Genomic DNA, 15,284 nt, shown 5'->3' on the forward strand with positions numbered 1-15,284 from the left:
CCATTTTTAATGGAATTTGCAAAAAATCATGTCATCTGAAGCATTCTTGTAGCGAATGCTACAAATTTTGTGGTATTGGTTCCTCAGATGATGACGATTATCTGGCAACATGAATTGTGCTCCCTGTGGACACTATCTTGGATACTTTAATGTTTGTTTTAGAAATCTATTTTGCATGCAAAGTATAACTGATTTTATTATTGTATTTTATTTTAGCGCACCATTGCAGTACTAGTTCCATAAACACATTCCCTGTGAACACAGTTCTTTAGTGCTTACAGTACCTATGTCCAATTCTTTATTTTCTAAAAGCTGCCGTTTGGGGTTCTCTGCTGTGGCAACTCAAGACTGATTTCAGACACTATTTTGTGTAGAATACATTAAATAACTTTTCACTTGAAGTTTTCAGCTTTCCTTTATCACTTTTTAGAGTACATTCCCTGACTACCTGGGCCAGAGAAGTGGACAGAATTTTAAAGAAAGTAATGTTTCTGTTCTGTGGTTTAAACCAACAGATATTGGGTGTGTTCTGCCCCTTTTCCTTCTGGCAAGTGAAACCAATTAGAGTGGAAAAAATGTTGGACTTTTCCCCATCTCCTCTCTTTCAAACATGCTCACCACGTGTTCCTTTTCCACTGCTGGCCTGGGAAATCAAGGGGAAGAGAGAAAGGAGAGAACAGATGCGCGCACATGCACGCACACAAGTATGTCCAAGTTAGCAATGGCTTATCATGCCTATCCTTTATCTCTACCACTAGGGCCCAAAACAATAGTCTCTTTTCTCTCTCCAGATAAGAATTTTTAGACCTGCTGTTTCATGTTGTTTTTTGGGCTCAGCTGTCTCAGTGTTTGGCCTACCATATATGTGTACTCCTGTCATTTGCGATCTCTTGTGTTTTGAATTTAGCATGTTGTACATTAAAGAGCATCTCATATCACCTATGCATATCACTATAGTGTGTTAAATTCAAAAGATGGCAACAGAGGGCAGTTACACCTGAATCCCAAACACCTACCCCACGCTTTTACAACATTGGGCTCCTTTTCTTCTCTTCACCCCTCCAATGCTTAAATCTTAACTTTCAACATCAGAATTAGTGAAAGCAGTAGCTTCATAAAATGTCATTAATAAATAGGTATTTCTTCAATGAAATAGTTGAGTTCCCAATATATTCATACATTTTTCTATTTTTGGTTTGCAACATCACCCTGAAGACTTAATGTGCTATAATGTAGGCATATACTCCTGTTAAAGCTTTACAAACCATTGAATGGAAGTTCACGTTCATTGGACTATTGAGGTTCTCATTATAATTGAAGAAATAGAGGGGACACAAGAATAAAATAAGATTGTTTAAATGGCAAAAATTTGGTAAGTGGAAATAGTTCTGAATATTAGAAGATTGTATCATGGGTTTTTAGAGTATGTCAGTGTGGATCCCACTATAGATGTGTATATACACAAGACCAGAGTGTTTTGACTAGTAGTGTCCATCAAGGCTATGCATGCATCCTGTGCCTCCTTGTGATCCTATAAAAAGGACATAAAAGGGTCACGACTTTGTCTGACAGCCCATGGCAGATGCATGGAACATGGCAAGTATCCAAACCATTAGTTCTTAGTTCAGACTAAACTACTTACTATAAGGCGGATGCACAATTGGTTGAAAGACTGTAGTCTGAATAGTTATCAATGGTTTGCTGTCAACTGAGAGGAAACATCTAGGGGTCCCACGAGATCAGTCTTGGGTGCAGTACTAGACAATATTTTCATTAATGACTTAAATAATGGAGTGAAAAGTATGCTTATAACATTTGCAAATGATGCTAAGATGGAAGGAGTTATAAGCACTTTGGAGGACAGGATTAGAATTCAAAACAACCTTGACAAATTGGATGAAATTCAGTAAAGACGAGAGCAAAATACTTAGGAAGGAAAAATCACACACACAACTACAAAAGGGGGGAATAACTGGCTATGTGGTAGTACTGCTGAAAAGGATCTGGAGATTCTAATGGATCATAACTTGAATATAAGTCACCAATGTGATGCAGCTGAGAAGGAGAAGGTAATTGTCCCTCTATACTCTGCATTGCTGAGGCCTTTGATGGAGTATTATATCCAATTTTGGGCACCACATTTTAAAAAAGATGTGGATAGATTGGATAGAGTCTAGAGGAGAGAGAAAAAAATGATAAGGTTTAGAAAAGTTGACCCATGAGGAAAGTGTTAATTAAAAAAAATAAATAAAAATAAAACCTGGACATCTTTAGTCTTGAGAAAAGACTACTTGGGGTAGGGGGCACCTGATAGGTCTTCAGATAAGTTAATATAAAGAGGATGTGATCAGTTGATCGCTGTGTCGACTGAAGACAGGACAAGAAATAATGGTCTTAATCTTCAACAAGTGAGATTTGGTTAGATACTAGGAAGAACTTTCTAACTCTAAAGGTAATTAATAGTGGAATAGTCTTCCAAGGGATGTTGTGGAATCCTTGTCGTAGTTTTAAAAAAAACAGTTTGGACAAACAGCTGCTAGGGATGGTCTAGGTTTCTTGGTCCTGCTTCAGCACAGAGGGCTGGACTGGATGATTTCTTGAGGTCCCCACCAGTCCTACATTTCTATGATTCTGTTCTTCATAATCTTTAGAACCCACTTTTGATTTCCTCCTTCCACTGCTGTGACCAAACTTTAGTGGTCAGGATCCCTCCCTCTCTCCTCTCCCCTCACCCCGCATAGCTCCTCAAAATGATGGGCTTGATGTCTGAGGGCTTTAAGCCCTATCATTCTGTAATGAACTAATCCCCTACTCCCAATGGACAGGCACAGTAAGTGTCACATCTGCCTGTGGGGAATCATGTACCATGCAGATGACTGGTATGCTTATCCTTATCTGTGTAGACTCACGAGATGCAAGGCTGAAACTGTCTTCTGAAACAGGCCAGGAATGTCTCATCAGACCCAAAGGAAACAAACTTCAGAAACGTTTGCTGGTGGACAAGCCACCATGTATGAGTACGCCATGGAGCAGCCAGACTGTGCCTAAGTGTGGAGAAGATTGCACCAAAGAAAAGTCATGGCCGAAGCTGACACCAACATTTCTGTTGTCAATGCCAAGCAATGAAAGGGGCTGCTCTGAGCATGAAGGCAGACGCTCAAGAACCTTGGTGTCCTTCCATAAGAACAGACACAACAAAACCTCCAGAGAGAAGTCCTCCAAACCCTACATGGCATTGATGGCTGGGAGAACAGAGTAGAGGATAAAGCAATAGTTTCAGCTAGCACTGATGGTACTCCAGTTGGCATTGACCTGGCTTCAAGGGATGAAACTATAATCAAAGTAGGTTCGTTATTGATGCTGAGACATCTGCCAGAACTCATGCAGACTCTGGTACCAAGTGTCTTACATGTTAGTGCCCCATATCTAGGAAATCAACATCTCCTTACTGTCATCAGGAGCATACATCCCTGTCGCTGAGCAGAGAACCTTCTGTTCTGAGGTCCGTGATTACTGGCTAAGACAGACTTTTCCTATAGGCCCCGGTCGCTACCCATCCATTAAGACCATCATTAGTCCCCCTGGCAACCAGCAAGCCATCCATATGTATACAGTACACCTGTATACACAGCTGACTTCAGAGCATTCCAGGAGCTCTTTGTATGGATTGTCAAGATTTTGTAGATTGAATCTTTGGTCTCAGATAAATCCCACAAGCTATTTTACATCCTGTCAGTTTCTGATTCAACTAGTCACCCTCTCCATTAACGTGGGACAACCAAAGCTTGGCAAAAGCTTTGTGGCAGACACTAGCCACTTTACCACCAATGGCGCAATCAGTCAAGAAGAGGTACCAGGTCCACTTCGGGGTTTGAATATTCCTGCACTCACCTCAACCTAGATTCCTTAGTCTTATCAGCTATATGACAGGAGTTGACATTAATCAAAAGCATCCTTAAGGACAAACACTACAAATGCCTTGACCTGTTTGGGAGGAAGCTGTACGCTTCAACTTTGCTGCAATTGCAGCTCAGGCACAGCTGGCCAAATAAACCTTTCTTATAAGGGACAAAGTGACACCTTTGCTTGCTCCCTCATGACAGCAGAGAACTACTGAAGGACATAATGAAGGAAAGCCAGTTGGTAAGCAAGATGACCTTGCAGGTCATAAGTCTCAGACACCACAACTGGCTGCCATGTTGAGCATTTGTAGAGCATTGTGACTCCAAATATCACAAGAGATGCAGGCCATTAGCAACTAAAGTAGCCAGAAGCGCTGTATTTTATCTGCTTAGCTAAGATTAGTGTAAGGTTTTAACTAAAAGTTAGTGAAGCATTTGACTTCAATCTTGAATTTTTTAAAGTCAAATTTTAAACAGATGCCCCGTGGCTTCTAATTATACCTCTTAATTTGATCTGATATTAAATGAAAAATGTACTTCCATTATTACCTGTTTTTTCTTTTTTTTTTTTTTTAGTTTTCCAATCTTTTCATCAATTTAGTCTTGCAATGAGAGCTACCGCATTGATCAGTTTTAGCTGAAGAAAGATGTTGGGATAATGAAATGTATTAAATACTTATAAGCCTAAATGTTTTGCCACTTGTGTAAATGTGTATGGCTGGTAATGCGGCTGGACAGAATTTTTTCAAGAAATCCAGGAAAAACGCATAGCACAGGCATTCATATTTGTTCATAGTATAGACGGTATTTTAATTTAAAAAAAACCTGCCTTGTGGACCACCTCCTCTCCCATTTTGATCACACAGGTCATTTCCCTTCGCATTCTCAATTATACAACATCCTTCTGGCAACTATATACATTGCTTATGTGTAAAATAATTTTGGGAAAGTATGACTTTATAGTACTTGTTAGCACCTGGAAGTGAGAAGAGACATCTTCATTTCACCAGCAGATTTCCTGCACACAACAGTTTATGAACCCATCTTAAGAAACTAAATGAAGTGACAGTTTTGTACAAGGTCTTTGTAACACATTTCTTTTCAGCCTCGGAGCTTGCTTGCAGGCACCCTGAGTAACCTAGTCTTTGATTTTTATTCCTGGTTTTAACTTTGCGTAGTTTATTTTCTTATTTTATTATATAGATGTCTAAAGTGGTTAAAATACAAAGTAGCTTTAGAAAGAGAAATTTTTTATCACCTGATTTGCAGACTTTAGTGACGAGAGAGAGAGAGAGAGGAGTTTAAGCAAGTCCATTATTCTGTCTAGTAACACTGAGGATAGTGAATATCCATACACAAAACTGAGTAAGAGCCGTCACAACATTGGGCTAAATTTAGGATTCTGAAACTTCTGCCAAATTAAAAGAATGGAGTAAAATTTCACCTGCCAGTTTATATAACTCGTAATGTGGTTTAATTTAGCAGACAAAATAGTTTGGTTGTAATTAAGCTTCTCTAATACTATTGTTCCACAAGGTTGTGTCACAAATCATTTTATTCAGTAGTAATTTTCTGTATCTTCTTCTACTTGCCACTTCTTGTATATAATTTAGCAAAACCAGTCAGGAATACAGTGAGATTTTCAGTCTAAAATACTATTTTTTATTTTGAATAAATTTGTCTGAAAATTTATTTTTCAGAACCTTCCTTTTATTCAGTTTTTTCTCTGCTCAGAATAAAGAGACTTACTCCACATGGTTAGTCTGTCTGCTCTGTCAACAAATGTATTTGGCTCAACAGCATTGTCCAAATCTCCTCTTATAAAAGTAACACTGAAAAGTATTCAAAACACTCAAGTGGCATTGGCCCTGCCAGCCTGGCTAAATTGCTCAACTGGACTACATGAGCAGGCAGGCTTTTGTTAGCTGAAATTCACTTAAGGCAGCTGGAACTTGTAATTCTTTTATTCTGTCTCTCTGCAACCCACTCCTAACCATTCTTTTGTCACCTTGCCTTTCCTCTTTTCCCTAGCTCCTAAATTAAGTTAAAATAATGATTAAAAAAAAAATCTGTATTGGTAACTTTAACCCATCTTCCAGGTCAAATCCCTCAATGAAACTTAAATTTTCAAGCTGCTTAGTCTCCACTTCCCTTTTAATGGCAGCCCTGGGAGAGGAGACAATTTCTGAGATTTACTGCTTGAAGAGGACTGGTATATTTTAAGTAAAGATTTGATTGAATCGGGAGCAGATTTGTCTCCCAAATCAGTTTTTTTCCGAATTTGGGAGGGGGATAAGAGAGGATAGGGGATTGCAGCTCTAAACTACTGCTTCCTGCTGTTCCGTGTCCTCCTGTTCTCCTCCCCCCCCCCCCATCCCCCCCCAATGATCCCAGCTGCTAAGTCCACATATTATATAGGACTGGAAGGGACTTCCTGGCTCAATAAATCCAGTCCCTTGCTGGCAATCCTGACGTATTAAATTTATCAAACTCCAATTTAAAACTAGTTAGGTGGTTTATCTCCACTACTCATACTGGGATGCCGCTCCAGAACCTCACTCCTCTGATGGTTAGAAATCGTTTTCTAATGTCCAGCCTAAATGAATTCAGGACTAGTTTATACTCATTCTTGTGCCAACATTGTCCCTTTCCCTATTATTTTCTCCTAATCTTTCTTTAGTAATTATTTTACAAAGAAGGAGAATGTATTGCATAGCTCCCTTCTCCAAAACTTTGTTTTTAAAGGAATCATAGCAGTAAACCACTCCAAAGTGGTGATTAGGAGGCTATTGGTACACTTGTCTTGTGATTGAAGGAAAAGAGCAGAAAAGGAAATCTGTGCCATTTGCCTAGTAATATACATTCTTTTGTGTCTTATTAATATATTGTTGCATGATTGTGATACTATAGGGGTATGACAGGGCAATTAGACTGTGGTTATGGACAGTGTATTCCCTATTCCACTACAGTAAATAACATGGGGCTGAATACAAAAGATAATGAATCTAGAATACTATCTAAGACTATCATGTTACACATGTCACCTTTTAAATCCTAGTGATATAGCAGAATTATACTTTTATATCTACAAAGTAGTTAATGTTTTCAATATTAGTTTTGTGGTTCTCATTAACTTGAAAGTAATTGATAAATATTAAGTAACAAAGACAGATCCCTCATCTGCATATAAGAGAATTAATTTTTTCTCTATTTCTGTTAATTACCATATACTCGTTCATTAGCCCATTCGTTTATAAGCCGACCCCTCAAAATGGATAGGTAAAAATAGTAAAAACTGTATGACCCTTTCATAAGCCAACCCAATATTTCAGGGATTGGCAAACTCTGGCTCCCAGCCCATCAGGGTAAGCGTCTGGTGGGTTGGGACGTTGTGTACCTGGAGCATTCACAGGCCACTTCCCGCAGCTCCCATTGGCTGGGAGCAGCAAACCGTGGCCACAGAGAACCGAGGGGCTCCGTGCCTGCAGACGCTCCAGGTAAACAAAACAACAATGTATTAGCTATTCAATTCAATGATTTCGTAGAGTTTAAAATCATCACATTTTGGTGTAGACGCGTTTGAGCCAAGCCCTGCTTTTTGATGCAGCACTTTTTTACCAAAAATATTCGGCTTATGAACAAGTATATATGGTACTTATTTTAAAGTTATAGATCAGCTTTGTAAGTCTATTGAGTGTTGTACTTTCCACTGCTGTCAGGTTGGAACTTCAATAAAGAGACTATATTGTTGCCCCACAGTTGAGCAGTACCCTGTTTAGAGGCTTTGCACCAGATCAGTTTCCATTATTAGAGAAAGTGGTGACAGAATTGGGTATCTTTCTGCGTTTTATTTATTAACGCTATGAACAGAGGTGGTTCAAATTGCATGCAGACAATCCCCTCTGCAGAAACATCAGTTCATTTAGCATGTCCCTCCTACTCTAGGGCACCTTTTGTTGTCATTGTCCCTCTTGGACTACAGCAGTCCTTTTGATAGTCCTCTAAGGGCTCCAGACATTGTCTCTGACCCATTCCTCACCAATCATCCACACAGTTTCAGTGGAACGCTCCTCTTCCTGGCGATTTATGAACATCTAGTGCAAAAGTAAAAGCAGGCAGTAGATTCATACTGTTCTCGGCTGGTTTAACAATGTTAATCTGATCTGTCATAATAGGATTTAAAAAATATGGTTCAGGTTGGTTCCTATTAAGGTACTGTTTGTTTCCATCTTTATAAAAGAAAATTTAACTTACTCTTGCTTAGGATAATATTTTAAAAGTTGAATCTGAATTTTGCAAATGGTAATTTACTCTGAGATGAAAGCCAAGGTACCAGAGCATTGACCATGATATGGTGAGTGAGCCAAATATGCTTCAAATGTCCTTTGGTGGATTCTTTTGTAGCAGATTAAATTATGGCAGAGCACATAGTGAATCTTCTGAGTTTTTTGGTGTCAGACTGTACCCCAAGAATCTCAATAGCTGATACAGTACATGTGGGGAGAAATATTTTATTTATTGATACTTTATATTCATGTATGTCTTTCCATTCCTCCAGTATAACAAATGATAGAATCATAGAAATCTAACACTGTTAATTGACAGCTGAACACTTCTCACTTTTGCAGTGGAGTTTTTAAAAGGCGAACATGGCTGTTGAATCTTTGACCACATATCATAGAATCATAAAATTTAGGACTGGAAGGGACCTCAGTAGGTCAACTAATTCAGTCCTCAGCACTGAGGCAGGACTAAGGATTATCTAGACCAGTGGTGAGCAACCTGCGGCCCATCAGGGTAATCTGATTGTGGGCCGTGAGACGTTTTGCTGACATTGACCATCTGCAGGCACGGCCCCCCACCGCTCCGAGGCCTTGGTTGGCTGTTCCTGGCCAGTGGAAGCTGCAGGAAGCAGGCGTGCCTAACCTGTTCTTGGTCTTTCTGTTGCTGTGTGTGTGGTGTGTGTGTGTAAAATGTTTTGTTGTCCTTAGCTAGTTTAATTTCATTTTTGGCCTTTCTAATTTTGTCCCTACATGGTTGTAGTGGTTTTTAATGTTCATTCTTCATAATATGACCTAGTTTTCACTTTTTGTATTACTCTTTTTTGAGTTTCAGGTCATTTAACATGTCCTGGTTAGTCAGCAAGTCTTGTATCGTACTTCCTATCTTTCCTATACATTGGGATAGTTTGCTCTTGTGCCCTTAATGTTTTCTTAAACTGCCAACCCTCCTGATCTCTTTATTCCTTTAGACTTGCTTACCCGTTCTCTGAGTTTGCTTAAGTCTGCCTTCTTGAAGATTTTTGTCTTTATTCTGCTGTTTTTCCCTTCTGCTGTTTTTTAAAATCATGAGCGCTGTCATTTCATGATCACTTTCACCCGAGCTGCCTTCCATCTTCAGATGCTCAACTAGTTCCTCCCTGTCTGTCAGAATCAAATCTCCTGTAGTCACTCTCTCTACCTTCTGTAATAAAAAGTTGTCTCCAGTGTATTCCAAGTACTTGTTGAATAATCCGTTCCCTGCTGTATTATTTTCCCAACAGATGTCTGGATAGTTGAAGTCCTGTGTTTTGGATGATTTTGTTCGTTTTTTTTTTTAAAGCCTCATCAAACTCTTCTTCATTTCAACCTCAGTGCAAGTATATACATCTTTGATATACGAAGCAACACCACCTCCCTTTTTTCCCTGCCTGACCTTCATAAACAAGCTGTATCATTCTATACCAATATTCCAGTTGTAAATTAGACCACCAAGTCTCTGTGATGCTATGTCGTAATTGTGATTATTTACTAGTATTTCTAGTTCTTGCTGGCTGTTCCCCATATTTCTTGTATTAGTATACAGACATCTAAGATGATCATTTGATTTTTCCCTTCTGTATTCCCTCTTCTCTCCTTTGTCCCTGCTATATCCCCCAGATACTTTTCCCTTACATTTTCTCATGCTCTCATTTTTTAGCCATGTCAGTTCCATAGAAACTTTTTATAATGGGTTAAATTTAAAATATGCACACTATTTGTTGATGGTGGAATACTCAGGTTTTTATCACTTTAAATTACATAGAAGTGTATTTTTTGATTAAAACTTGTATAAATAAAAAAACCGGTTGAGAGTTGTTGGAAGGATTTAAAATAATTTGAGTTTAAAATGTCACCTCTGAAATCAACACAGACTGCCTTCCATTTCTTGAAATATTAATTACTGGTTTGGGTTTTTTGTTTTTGAAAGTTAATGTTAAAAGCTTGTCCCACAAGAAGGTTTCAGAAGAACATTCTGTTATGCCCAGTATATTTTTAGATAAATTTAATTCCAGAGTTAAGAACTGCCTCTGTACGTATTGGGTGGTACAAGATTTTTTTTTATTTTTATTTTTTGTGTGTGTATCAATCTCTGTCTTTAATGGGACTTAATTCTTTTAGAGCTTTTAGCCGTTGTTTTTAATGTTTTAAAATATTACACACTGTTATTTCATTCTAATATTGATCAGGTAGAGGCAACTTTTTCTGTTTGCTCTCCATTTAAGACAAAGATATTAAGACTAACTCTTGTCATCCTAAGCAATTAAATCAGTCTAGAGATAAACCTGTATTTTATGTTCTGTTGCTGTCCTTTTGGAAGAAAAATGCATATTTGTAAATATTTGAGATCAAGAGAAGATTGCCTCACTTTGCTTTTCTTGAGAGCAGTTAATATGGCGTGGCTACTGTAGCATCCCTTTAGGTTTCCTTGAAATTGCTGAGTTCTTCAGGTGATGGTCCCTATGTGTATTCCATACCTACGGTGAATGCCCATCTGCCACCTCCTGCCTGGATCCAACAGCACCACCAGCACAGAACGAGTCCAAGTCAGAGGGTCATAAGTGCTCACGTGGCCATCGCAGCAAGTCCTTGTTGCGGACTGCAGTGAAGTACAGCATTTTCTCCTCAAACCGTGCCAGGTCGGGCAAGACATCATGTGCAGATCTCACCACACCACCTCCTAAGTTTCCCCATGCGGAGGGTAAAGCCAAAAGGAAGGAGAAGGAATAGGTACCACAAGCCATTGCACCAGCTGTACCAAGAAGCGGCCCACCGCAGCATGCACCTCTGGCGTGACTGGAGTCACAGACTCCACATGACTCCCCCCTTCAGCAGTCAGCAGGATGTACCTTGGACACCGGGGCTAGTCAAATCACTGCTCCAAACTCGCACTTAGACCTGCCGGATCCACCCTTGCCACTGCTCTTGGCACTGCAGCCCACTACCACTACTCTGGCTGCCCCAAGGAGGTCCAGACCACCATCCCAGACCTCCCCTTCAATGAGGACAAGTTCTCTTCTAAGAGAGTCCCTCCCCTCTCTGTAAGACTTGAGAGCGAGACTCCCATCTCTCAGGATTTACCCCTGGTGCACTGTTGAAAACCACAGAGGTTGCACCGTACCAGCCCAATTACACTCCGTATCAAGAGCCTGTATGATGCTGCCCTAGATCACAGCATCCGCAACCATCAGCCACAGCCACTTCCTCCTTCATAACATGGTATCAACCTAAGATCCAGTTCTGACGTGCATTTGAAGAACTGCAAGCCCCCCACATCACCACCCCCGCCTCCTCTACCACCTTTGGGGGCCATCTTGCCCTATTCACCCACAACTGGGGAAGATCACCATGGACTGTTGGGTACTGGAGATCATACTGCATGGTAACTCTATTGAGTTCCTTACTTTCCCATCCTACTGGGCTCCCCCCTGAGCACCCCCTGAGAATCTCTCGCATCGTAGCCTCCTTCAACACAAAGCTGATGCTGTCCTGATGAAAGGTGCAATCGAACCAGTGCCAGCAATGGCTTCTTCTCACCATATTTTCTCATCCAAAAAAAAGGGAGGAGGTCTCCACCCTTTACTTGATCTCCAACTATTCAACACCTTCATCAGGAATTGCAAGTGCCGTATGGTGACACTTGCATTAATTATTCTCTCCCTTCCCCAGGGAGCATTGTTCGCAGCCCTTGACATGAAAGACGCACACTTTCGCATTGACATCCATCCGGCCCACCGTAGGTTGCTTCATTTCAGTGTGGGTGACAGCCACTACCAGTTCAGAGTTCTTCCCTTTGGCATTGCAATGGCCCCAAGGGTCTTTACCAAAGTCGTCTCAATCATTGTGGCCCAATTGCAACTACGGGGTACTCTGTGTTCCCTTACTTAGATGACTGGGCTATTGGTGACATCAGCCCTCGCCAAAACTGTAGACCATCCATGCCCTCTGCTTGCTCCTTGCCACTCTTGGCATCTGTATGAATGAGGAGAAATCTGTGCTTGTCCTGACATAGGCAGTCCATTTAATCGGGGCATGCCTGGATTCTGGGGGAGCGCAGGCCTTCCTCCTGTCAGACAGTTTCGCCACTCTTATGGCCCTCATGGCAGCCCTACATTGCAATCCACACACCACAGTGCACCTCTGCCTCCTCGGCCACATGCCCACTTGCACGTGTACTGTCTGGAACTGTGGCTCCTTTTTTCTGCAGACCCCCACATTGCCCACCTTGATACCATCCTGATTGTCCCATGCCCCGTCCGGGCCTCCTTAGCTTGGCAGACCAATGCTGCCAAAGTGCTACTAGGCACCCCCTTTGCCACTCTCACCCACACAGCCACCATTACCATAGATGCCTCCCTAGCCTGTTGGGGTGCCTACCCAGACAGACATGCCACCCAACAGGCGCGGACACAGCGCAAAGCATGTTTGCACATCAATATTCTGGAGCTGCGAGCAGTCTACTTAGTCTACCATGTGTTCCTGCTCCTCATCCGAGCCCAACACATTCAGCTCCCGTCCGACAATACCATTGCAATGGCATACATCGACAAACAAGGGGCTACCAGGTCCCGGTCACTGTGTGGATTGTGTCTGCCTCTGGAACTGATGTATCCACCACAACGTAACATTCCATGTGGTGTACCTCCCGGGGGCACTGAACTCTCCGGCATGCACACTAAGCCGGACCTGATTCCTCAATCAGGAATAGGAACAATACAACCCCACTCTTAGCTTCATCTGTAGTGTTTGGGGCACCCCTCGCTGGAACCTCTTTGCCACTTGCAAAAACTGTGTGTTCCTGTTCTACTGCTCCTAGGAGTTCAGGGGGCACGATTCGCAAGGAGATGCTCTCCTCTTTCCATGGTGGGGTGGTCTCTGCTACGCCTTTCCCCCTGTTCCTCTCCTTCAAATCCTGTACAAGATCCAATGCAACCAGGCCATAGTCATGGCAGTTCTGGTTTTCAGATCATCTCAGACTCTCCGCCCACCACCCAATCCATCTCCTCACTCTGCCATACCTCACCCAGGACCGAGGAAGAGTTTGGCACCCCAACCCAGACCTGCTTCAACTGATAGCCTGATTTTTGGATGGGGCTCGCACATAGACAATGCCTGCTCAACATCAGTATGGCACATACTTATGCACAGCAGGGAAGATTCCACACAGGCATACTACACAGTGAAATGGAAGCGTTTCACCTACTAACATAGCTGTAACATAGCTGTCTCCTCCTTTAGGACATCTCCATCCCCACCATCCTAGACTACCTCTTAGAGCTTAAGACTTCAGACCTTGTCCTTAGCTCGCTGCGGGTCCACTTAGCAGCGCATAGTGCTTTCCTCTCGCTGGTGGATGGACACTTTGTCTTTACTCATCCCACCACCACCTGATTTCTGAAAGGGCTGATGAACAGCTTCCTCCCAGTCCTTAAACTACCCTCACCCCTCTGAAACCTCAATCTTGTGTTCTCCACTCTCACCAGACCTCCCTTTGAGCTCCTGACCATGTGCTTCCTTTCACATTTATCCCCTGGCATGACATCTGCTGAGGGGTGACCTGGCGCGCTCTACATACCTTCACCACCCACTACTCCATCGACCAATGAGTGGCAGAAGACATGGCTGTCGTCTGTGCCCTCCTGCAGAAGGCGATACCTCTTGCATTCTCATACCCACCTCTAAGCTGATCACTTCTTGATACTCGCCTGCATTTGAATACACATGGGACCATCACTCAAAAGCTGAAGAGGTTACTTAACTGTAACTGGAGGTTCTTCAAGATGTGGAATACAAATAAAGACCTCATGACCCACCCACCATCCCCTCTGCTGCAGACTGGGCTAATCAGCGGTAACAGGGTGGCTGAAGGAGCGTTGCCCTGCATGGTCTCTTATAATCTCACATGGAACATGAGGCAAAGTATGATGCACATGCAAGTCGAGGGACGCTGCTGCTGAAAATTTCCAGCACGTGGCATGCATGTGCATCTGCATTTGGAATACAAATAGGGATCACACATCTTGAAGTACTTAAGTAATCTCTTATTTAACCAACAATGTGCTACATCTGTTTAGACACTCCTCTCTGGGGCCATTTAAGGATTAAAAGTTTTTTTTGTCCCTGTCCTGCTCTTTCTTTCTTCCACATGCTGAAGGAAGGGGTTACTTGTTCTAAAAGTTTTATTCATTGCAGTGCTTGTTCTTTTTTTTTAAAAAAAAAAAGCCTTATTCATTTTGCTGTTATCTTAAATGAAAGAGGAGTTATTTTAGTAGTCAACTGGAAATTTTGCAGTTTCATATTCATGCCCCCCACACCCCATTAACATTAACTTTTTAAATTGTTTGAAAATTGTAAGTAAATTTTAGTACTGTCTTAGGTTGATTGTTCATTTAAAAACAAAAACAAACATGTATTCAGTTTTCAGATCTGCTCAGACTCTCCGCTTGCCACCTAATTTGTCTCCCTACTCTGGAAACTCTTGTCATCTGTTGTAAGGCACCATAACTTGTGATGGTCATTTTTTTTGTTTGGCTTTTTTAAACCCTAAAGACAAAAAAGGTTGATAAAGATTGCATGAAAATACAGTAGCCAAGGAAATTCAATAAATTCCATGCACCTTTGATTGAATGTATTTATTTATTTATCTTAGGAGGAACAAAACAGAGGCAAGCCAAACTGGGAACACCTGAATGAAGATTTACATGTATTAATCACTGTGGAAGATGCTCAAAACAGAGCAGAAATCAAATTGAAGAGGGCTGTTGAAGAAGTAAAAAAATTACTGGTACCTGCAGTAAGTAATTACATTCAGATCTCTCCAAAATTTGAGCTGTGACTTCTAAAATACAGACTCCAAGTAATATTCCAGTAGTAAGAATAAAGCTGCAGTACAGAAAACTGCAGTTTAAGAACATAATTTTTCACAACTATTTTGTAGCGTCCCAGTTCTCTCAAAATGTAATTGGGGTAGGTGGGGCGGGGAGGATGGAATTAGCCTTTGCAATAGACAGGGTGGTTTTTTTTCAGAGAGATTTTGATCTTTTTGTATGTGACATAATAAATGGAAATCTAATCCCATTAAGGG

At 41.4% G+C, this 15,284-nt stretch overlaps 1 protein-coding gene across 18 annotated transcripts in view; it reads left to right on the top strand.

Moving 5' to 3' along the window:
- Positions 1-15,284, top strand: part of QKI (QKI, KH domain containing RNA binding) — a 338,812-nt gene that overhangs the window by 237,970 nt on the left and 85,558 nt on the right. For 16 of the 18 annotated variants that reach the window (XM_038397801.2, XM_043511271.1, XM_043511269.1 and 13 more), the window contains one exon: positions 14,850-14,993. The exons of the other annotated variants lie outside the window; for them this stretch is intronic. In XM_038397801.2, coding sequence (XP_038253729.1) covers positions 14,850-14,993 — 144 coding nt within the window. The remainder of the gene's footprint in view (positions 1-14,849; positions 14,994-15,284) is intronic. 18 annotated transcript variants of the gene reach the window in all.

Source organism: Dermochelys coriacea, chromosome 3 (genome assembly GCF_009764565.3).
Source record: "Dermochelys coriacea isolate rDerCor1 chromosome 3, rDerCor1.pri.v4, whole genome shotgun sequence".
NCBI classification, from domain to species: Eukaryota; Metazoa; Chordata; order Testudines; family Dermochelyidae; genus Dermochelys; species Dermochelys coriacea.